Source organism: Aedes albopictus, chromosome 1 (assembly GCF_035046485.1).
Source record: "Aedes albopictus strain Foshan chromosome 1, AalbF5, whole genome shotgun sequence".
Classification (NCBI taxonomy): domain Eukaryota; kingdom Metazoa; phylum Arthropoda; class Insecta; order Diptera; family Culicidae; genus Aedes; species Aedes albopictus.
In genome coordinates, this window is record NC_085136.1 from 280617498 (window position 1) to 280627231 (window position 9734).

Genomic DNA, 9734 nt, shown 5'->3' on the forward strand with positions numbered 1-9734 from the left:
CCTCCTCCCCACTAAGAGTATATGTAGTTTATATAGAGGCCCAAAGGGGTGTAAGTATCGGGTCAGCCAATCGGGAGCGTCTAAGAGACTCCCCGAATCAACTGCCTCAGGGTCGGCACGCTCACCTAAATTTACCGCGGGACAGGGAATTCTCGCACTCGAAATATGGTAACTACACTGCACTGACTTGAAATAACTGTATTTCGATTTTTGGACTGTTTGTGCACACTTTATTCTACTCCTTATAACCTTCTACTCCTCCCCACTTTCTTACAATCTATCTAACCTGTTCTCTTCGGGGCCCCTTTCTTCTGCTGCAACCTCCTTTCTTCCTCCTTTCTCCTCAATGTCGGCCGCCGATGTCCTTCTCTCCGAGGTTCGGAACACCGCGTTCTCTTCAGGCCACGTCTGGCCACGTCTCTCGCCACGGGGTGGCTTTGGGGTATCGCTGCAGCTGAATGGACCCGCCTACACGTCCTGGGCTGCCGATATTTGGACGGATCGGCCTTCGGCCAACAACGCTGCCGGAATCTACCCGGTTGAAGCACCAGGACGTGGTAGGGCGAAGGGGAAACCTTTACAGGCGGGGTCCTGGTGAAAAAGATGGACAAATGTCGATGTAAGGAACAGGTCGACATCGGGTGGTTTAACTTCGTTACCTGATGTCCTTTTTCCGCACTTTTCACCTCTCCACAACTCTTCACAACTTTAAACTCTGAGCGTTTCAACTAGGCTCACTCACTTCGTATTGGGTTTAAAACTTTCCGTCTGGCTTGAACAACGTCTACCGGGTAAGTGAAAGACTATGGCTCTTTCACAAGGCTTCAAGGTCCATGACCTCGGCCCTCGGTCATTGCCTTTTCGAGATGCACCCTTCGTAATGGCCCCATTACGCCACCCCTCATGGCCGCCGTAACTGCATCGTCTACGACCTCTGGTGGTGGGTTGTTGAAGCTCGGTGGGAGGTATGCTGCATTTAAGGTGGTTTTGCCTACTACTGCCCTAGCTGCATGTAAAGTGGGGGACTACTGGGGGGACTTACCTATATCTAACACGAAATCTACCTGTCATTCATTTTTCGAAAATAAAAACACAAAATCACTTCAACACAACCAATCAACAAACCAAACACTTACAGGGGGCAGGAGTGGACCTGCGAAAAGGCAATGAGTGGCTACAGATGAAGGAAAGGGGTTGCGACCTCAAAGAGGTCCGCATTTTTTTATCCCAGCGAAATGCCCTGGGATCCCATTTGGCCTCTTCTTTTGAATCCTCTCAATTTACTTCATACACGGCCCTGTGACATCATCATATATCATCATAGGGTATCGCGCCACTTGAGCGGTGGCTTCTATATTCGTCTGTTTGCCACTATAACTCAGTCAATTTTGAACCAATCGACTTGAAATGTTGTACACGGGTAGATACTATACCTATCTCACCACATTCCAAAAGTTGTGCCAATACAGGGTGTTAGGTTCCTGAGTGCAAACTTTTTAAAGGGTGATAGAGGACCATAAATGGTGAAAAAAATTGTTCTACGCATATGGTCAAATCTCAACTGTTACGTAGTTATTGAACTCCTCATGTTTTTGACTCTTATTGCCTTAACTGGCTATAACTTGAAAATGGTCAAACTTATCGCAGTTTTTTTACCCTTATTTGAAAGATTATTGAATTTTCTATCAAATGGCATCTTTGAATCGATTGGTTTAGTTAAATAATTAAATTTTCTAGAGCAAAATAACTTAAAATAGTGTTTTTTAATTTGTTTATGTCAATTAACTTTGAAAAATGTGTAATAATTTAAAAAAAAAATTTTTGGCAAAGTTGTGGCCCCTGTTCCACCCTACAATTCGTTATTTGACACCAAACTTCTAACTCATATCGTTCTCTTGCAATTTTGATTGGATGGAACACCCGGAATCGGTCCCGGATCACTTCCGGTTCAGATTTGAACTGAGGCTATTTTCCTACTATTTGTTCATCAGATTATTGAAAATGCCGCCAATTGATGTGTCGCATGCATGGGTTAGGTGCACTTTTATATTTGGCCACTTCCGACGGTACACCCGGAACCGGTTTCGGAACACTACCGGTTCAAATATGGTCTGAGACTATTTCCCTGCTTATCGGGCATCAGGTTATCGAATATGCTGCGGTTTGAAACGTCACATGCATGGATTTGTAGCATTTTTATATGTGACCTCTTCCTGAGGTACCGATCCGGAACACCTAAATGGCCATAACTTCGGAACGGCTGGACCAACCCGAACCATTTTCAATAGGAAACAATGGGACCAGATTCTGCGTCGAATGAAACGTCAATCATTAAAATCGGCTGAAGTTTACTGCCAAACATTGATGTGAGTTAGTTTGTACACACACACACATACACACATACATACATACACACACAGACATCACCTCAATTCGTCGAGCTGAGTTGATTGGTATATGTTACTTGACCCTCCGGGCCTTCTATCAAAAAGTCATTTTTGGAGTGAACATATAGCCTTTCCAGTACACTTAGTGTACGAGAAAGACAAAAAAAGATGTTAGGTTTTTCGCGCCACGATCGTGTAGCGCACGTTCAGCAAGCTTGTCTGGGTCATGTTGACCCCAACATCCTACTAGGGTTAAGGACAGACTTGTTAGAGTCCCAAAATGACCGACTTTGGCACCTAGTCACGATTTCGAGCACACAAATATCTTCGTAAACAAAACCAACGCACCTGAGCTCCTTATTTTACAAGTGAGCAAGAACAGAATAATAAAATGCACTGTTTTTTGAAGCTTGCTTTTTGAGATTTGTGCGTCTGAAGTACTGATGCACTGTTGAAGCGAGATTACAAGACGTTTGTCCTTAATAGTTCAGACACCGACAGTTCTATGAGACGGGCTTGGTGGTCTAGTGGCTACCGCTTCTGATTCGTATGCAGAAGGTCATGGGTTCAATCCCTGGCCCGTCCTTTTCATCCTACTTTGTATCTTTCTATCCACTTTCTCTCACTCTCTCTTCTCTACATATACAACTCATGTATATTCATATGTTCATAGCCATCGCTAGAACAAGAAACGAATTGAAAAAAGTCGTTTCCCTCCCTTCCAACTTCCACTCACAGCACAGTGTATATATAACGCCTATAAGTTATGCAACCAAAGCGTGCTGTGCCGCTTGACCTTATTCACCTTATTCACCACACAATCTATCACGAACACTATAAATAACCCAATCCATGGATCGCATCACCGACCCAACGGTGACTCCCAGATCTCCCATCCTTTCCGTCTAACAAATACCCCAGTCCGTGCGGGTTGTGGGACGCAGAGTGCTCTCGGTCTCTAGTAGCAACAACCAGTACATTCTAACATTCCTTTCCCTTCCCAGCTGACTATAAGGACTTGGCCGGCGCCGTTATTGATCAAATATGCATGAGCTGCTAAAATTGCACTTTGAGAATAAGTGGAATGTCCCAGCCCCTTATTCAGTTGGATCACAGTGCAACTGGTACCAGTTCAGATCAATCACGGAGGAGCAACCATTGACATGTATAGTCAGAATTGATCGTTTTGATCGAATAGTTCAGACACCGACAGTTCTATGTCACCCCAAACGAATGACCAGAATGTAAGTGAACTATCGAAACATGTAATCTAGACAATAATAATTCCCCTGTGTGTCTCCCGAAGAAAACTCTAACACGAGTCAAAACTTTTTTTTATCTGTATTAACGAAATTTTTAGTCCTAGGCTAGTTCATCTCGGGACGAGTTAAAACGTTGGGAAAAATCACAAACTCTAGTTGTAATACTCCAAGGCTACAGTGCCGGAATTAGTAGCTCTATAGATTGAAACAGTCAAACTCTCTTTATATCTATATTCATTGCTGTAACAGCTCTACTACACCTCCTGAAAAACTTTCAATCTGCTTTGGATTTCAAGATACAGCCGTTCAAAACTTGACATACATCATTACTAGCACCACAAAATTTATTAAACCCTCGAACAGTCGCGTCTTCGACCACCCTCAGTAACACCACGCTCACGCTGTGTACCATAAGCATGCTCTATTCGTGGTGCGTGTACTCTGTACACGACGCGACCACTCCCGGGTTAACTGATTTTTTATCCAACCATGTAGTAGCAGTCCCAATAGTGAGCGATTTTTTTTAGTATAGGTATCATTTAGATCCGTGCGCAGAAAATACGAAACGGGAGAGATTGGGTACAGCGGCAACAGTTTGTCTCCCTCAACAGCCCTCTTCGTCTTCAAAATAACAACGCACAGTATTTTTGTAGCTACAAATAATTTATTCCTAACCTAGCCTATACAGATCAGCCAGTGTGCTTATGTTTTTTAACGCGCTTAATCTTAATCGACACCGGTGCCGTCTTGGTGATGATCACGGGGACCTTCTTTTCCACCACAACCGGGACCTTCTTCTCGACCGGATATGGAACGGGAACGTGAACTGTCTTGTGGACGGTGATCTCCTTGATGGTGCCATGGTCGTCGTCATCCCACGCGCTGCTCCTGGCCACCCGGTTTGCCCTTTCCAGCTCGGCGGACGACGGATCCTCTAGGTTCGCGAAGTCCGCTGCCGGGAAACTGGCCACCAACGCAATGGCCATCGCTAGCAGTACAACAATGAACGCCTGTTGGGGTGGAAAGAGAAAGGAAAGGAAACGGTATGTGATCAGTCACATATGTAATTAAGTGCTGTAAAGCGATTTTACTACCTTCATGATTGAGCTCGTTCAGCTAATTTGCGTGGGATAAACAAACAAGAAGTGGTGGTGCTTCGATGTGCACTGGATCCGAACTGATAACTGGCCGACGATGGGCCGGTGGTTTTATAGTTCGATGCGCCTTCCGAGCAGCAGAAACGTGCGCGCGAAGCGTGGTCACTCATGCAGTTGATCAGCAAACGAAAGCATTTCATTTGCGCGCGCGATGCACCCGGTGAGCAGCTATGGGCGGCGGCGATGGCGGCAGCTGCGTGGCGCTATCATCGCCTACAAAACGGTGCACAGACAGGTGATGATGGTTATCCAGTTGGTCGAAATTAGTCAAATTTAGGTAAGCTGAATTAATTACAATTACTATACAGGGGATGGCCAAAATGTTTGGGATAGGCAACTTTTTTTCTCTTGCAAAAAAATTCAACATGCTGTAACTTTTCATAGAGTGCATCAAAAAATCTCAAATTTTGACTGTTTGTCAATCTATTATATGTACAAATTTGGGCTCGATTGATTATTGTTTCGCATAGTTAGAACACTTCGGGTAAACCACTATTTTTTAGACAACTAATTTTTGAACTGTCACATCTCGGAAACCAGTGAACCGAATTGAATGAATGTTTTAACGTTAATCAACCATATATTGATGCTTAATACGACGTTATAAAATGTAATATTTTCTCACGGCGAATCAAGTTATACCGGGTTGAAATTTTTACCCATATAGAGGACAATAAGTCGAATTTCACAATACCACACAAAAATTACTAAATGTGTTTTTTCTTCAATCTAAATAGGCTCTAATATATCTGATTAGAGATAACTTGAGAACAGAAGTAGAAAATCTTTGGATATCAACACTAAAATTTATTGACATTGATGTAAGAAAAATACTTTTTTTCGAGAAAAATCCAAAAAATGTCAATCCATGATAACTTTTTTCAACGTTAAATAAGTACATATGTTTTAATAGTTTGTGAAGAATATACATATTGTTAGTGTACGTTCAAAATTTCATTCAGTTCGGTTCACGGGTTTCCGAGATATGACAGCTCAAAAATTAGTTGTCTAAAAAATAGTGGTTTACCCGAAGTGTTCTAACTATGCGAAACAATAATCAATCGAGCCCAAATTTGTACATATAATAGATTGACAAACAGTCAAAATTTGAGATTTTTTGATGCACTCTATGAAAAGTTACAGCATGTCGAATTTTTTTGTGGGAGAAAAAAAGTTGCCTATCCCAAACATTTTGGCCATCCCCTGTATTTGTTTCCTTGGATAGTTTATGTATGTGACATTAGGTTCAATACTATTCAGGCAGGCAGGCATATTTCGATTATTTTGACTTAATACAGAAGACTGGGCAAAACTCCAAGGAGCCTATCGAGTGTATGTTTAAGCTTAAGGCTTTACGGAGCGTCAGCATAATCATCAATCATCACTATCAAACTTTGAAGATGCAAATCTCGAGTTCTTCTGCATGTGTTGGAAAGTTAATCGTTTGTATGCTTATTAGTTGTCAGTTAGATCAGTCCACTGGATCTAAAAATTTGTAACGTCAAAGTTTCGAGAGTAATGATGACGAGAAAGACGGAAGATAGCAAAAATAACACGGTATCCCGTTTCATCTTTAGTTATTTAAACTATGTTTCGTGGGAGTAAAATTTTGATAAACATGTGTAATTTTTAAGGCACTATTACAAAATAAAAATATACAAAACATACCTCAAACTTTTGACAAGGCATGCCGAAAGAATGACTATCAATATACTGCGCACTCACTAGTCATAATATGAAATGGTTTGGATATCAACTTTAGTTCAAAGAAAAGTAACGCAGTATTAATCAAGCGGACTGGCTGAAATAGGTAATCAATGCATAAATGTTCTAGGGGTTTTTAATGCAAGTTTTGATAAAACATGATTTAAGCATTCAATATAAAAGTGCTGCTCGAATATAAGGTATTGAATGAAAATACTTTACGTCTTGTTCAGTGCTTGAATCCGAATGAAAATGAAACATACGATAAGTTATCAGCGCCAACCATCACTATTCCTCATCAGTCGGTTGGCTGGTGAAGCAAACTGACTGGAAACCATTCGTTCTCACTTGCTGCGGTGAGGCTGAAGATGCGTAAATGATTCAGTGGATTTATTTTTTACTCGAAACTTGTAAAAACGATCATTTTGTTCGTAAGAGAATGATGGACTTGACTATTAGGGTATGCGGTACGGTATTTTCTCAAGGCGATACGAAATGAAACGATATGTGAAATTTTAGATATGATTCAGTACGAAACGAATCGGAAGTTTCATGAGATCGTATGAAATATCTCCGAAACCAGTGAACCGAATCGCATGAAATTTTGAACGTTTATCAACAATATATTGACACTTAATACAACGTAATTAGGTATAATATTCTTCCACGACAAATAAAGTTGTACTGGTTTGCCATTTTCACCTACATAGAGGAAATTAAGTCAAATTTACAATACCCCACAAAAATGATCAAATATGTTCTTCCTTTAATCCAAATAGGTTCTAATACATCTATCTTATTATGGATACATATCCTGAGAACAGAAGAAGAAAATCTTGAGATGTCAAAACTAAAATTTAATGACATTGATGTAAAAAAATACATTTTAGAGGATCAAGAACGATCCTAAAAGTGTCAATTTCTCATCACTTCAACGTTTAAAAAGTACCTCTGTTTTGAATACTTGTGGAGCATTCACATATTGTTGATAAACGTTCAAAATTTCATTCAATTCGGTTCATTGATTCCCGAGATATGAAAGTTCAAAAATAAATTGTCTAAAAAAAGTGTTTTACGAGAACGGTTTTTGCTTCGCGAAAGATTTGCCAATCGTGCTCAAACTTGTACGAAGGATGCACATATAATAGGTTGACAAGCAGTCATTTGAAATTTTCCGATGCACTTTATGAAAAGTTACAGTATGTCGAACTTTTTAGTGAGAGGAAAAAAAGTTGCCTATCCCAAACATTTCGTAGCACTGCAGGAGGTGTGGACAGGATCCATGGTGCGAACGTTTAGAGGTAATCATACCATCTACCAGAGTTGCGGCCACACATGTGAGTTGGGATCAGCTTATATCGCGATGGGCGAAATGCAGAGGCGCGTGATCGGTTGGTGGCCGATCGAAGAAAGAATGTGCAGGTTGAGGATCAACCCGAGCAGAAGCGAATAACAACAGCATAACAAAATGCGTTATTTTGGCAAAATAACTGCATAATGGAATTAGTTATTTTTATGTTATTAACATAACATATTGAGTTATAAACTTGCCTGTCATAAGCGGCAAAATAACAAGTCACATAACAAAAATTTGTTCCTGCAAAATCAATTTAATAACATGTTTTGTTAGTGTCAATAACAACTTAATAACAGTGAATTTTGGAAATATTTCAAGAACAAGTTTTGTTATTAAAGAGTTATTGATAACATCCCGAAAGCAAAATTAGTTATGATATCAAACAATCGCACATGCTGTTGAATAGGATGCTAAAGTGGAGGCAATATGCGTACACTTTACCCGTGGTTAAATGAAATCATGTACGCATATGGCCTCCACATTAGCATCCTTTTCTACATCATATATGACTTCGTGTTGGCTGAGAATGCTAACATATTTAGACTAGCATGTGAGAATGGCGGAACAATCATTGCGAACTTCAGTTTCTCTCTTCCCTCGTATTTTCAACTATTCATGTAATCTTTTACCATAAATAGGTAGATCCGACTTCATCCTCTGGAACGACAAGGAAAACATGTGAAAATATAAAATATTTCTCTTATATTTTCAGCATTCGAATTTCGGTCCCCATACAGAGTACCTCGGATCATTATCATCGTTTGACGAAATCTCTTCAAGATTACGGCTCAGCTATGGATTATTTCCGGAAGAGCCTTTATTTAGTTTTAAATATTGTTTATAATGTTTTTCGAAAAGATTAAGAGGTTTTGTGCATTTTTGAGAGCGATTGCACGCATAGTTTTCGAAATCACTCAAAGGGGTTTTTCCCTCTTCTCAAATTTAGAGTTAAAAATAAAAAAATAAATAAATAAATAAAATATGTCTGAAGCATAAATCGCGAAATACTGTAAATAACGTTGTTGAATGACGTATCAGAAGGCCGGCTCCAGTGGCACGTTATCCTCCATTTGGGACATTTGTTCCATTAAAAATATACATTTTAAATATTTACATTTTAAATACATTTTTGCTGTATAAGAATGGAATCAACCATTCTTAAGCTAACTTCTGTTCCTTGGGATAGCATAAAGTATTTGTACACTCTCAATAATACAATAATAATCAAACTTGTTCCACAACAAATTGTAATATGTATTTAAATGTTATTCAATGGCTGTATACCAATAGCTTGGTCATAACAAAATAAGATTGTCCAACAAAACATGTTATGGAAACGTAATGCCTTGATAATACAATAATAACAAAACGAGATATAAAAACAGGTTTTGTAATTTCGTAGTTATTAATTTGACATTCCCCTCTGCTCGGGTAAGGGCCGATTCTTCAACTTCAGCATAATAAACGTGCACAGCCCACACTCCGGAAGCACTGATGATGACAAGGACGCATTTTACGCGCAGCTCGAACGTGAGTACGATCGCTGCCCAAGCCACGACGTCAAGATCATCATAGGAGATTTGAACGCTCGGGTAGGCCAGGAGGAGAAATTCAGACCAACGATTGGAAAGTTCAGCGTCCACCAACAGACGAACGAAAACGGCCTACGACTCATTGATTTCGCCGCCTCCAAAAATAAGACCATACGTAGCACCTTTTTCCAACACAGCCTCCCTTATCGTTACACCTTGAGATCACCACAGCAGACGGAATCTCAAATCGACCACGTTCTGATTGACGGACGGCACTTCTCTGACATTATCGATGTAAGGACCTATCATGGCGCCAACATCGACTCCGACCACTA

General features: G+C 40.3%; 1 protein-coding gene across 1 annotated transcript; it reads right to left on the reverse strand.

Annotated features, from left to right (window-relative positions):
- Nucleotides 1-4293: 4293 nt before the first annotated feature.
- Nucleotides 4294-4900, reverse strand: LOC115259702 (uncharacterized). The gene is made up of 2 exons (XM_029860487.2): nucleotides 4744-4900; nucleotides 4294-4659 (listed from the first exon to the last, which is right to left on the reverse strand). The coding sequence occupies exons 1-2, from the start codon at nucleotides 4747-4749 to the stop codon at nucleotides 4339-4341; spliced, it is 327 nt and encodes a 108-aa protein (XP_029716347.1). The 5' UTR covers nucleotides 4750-4900; the 3' UTR covers nucleotides 4294-4338.
- Between the last annotated feature and the right edge of the window lie 4834 nt (nucleotides 4901-9734).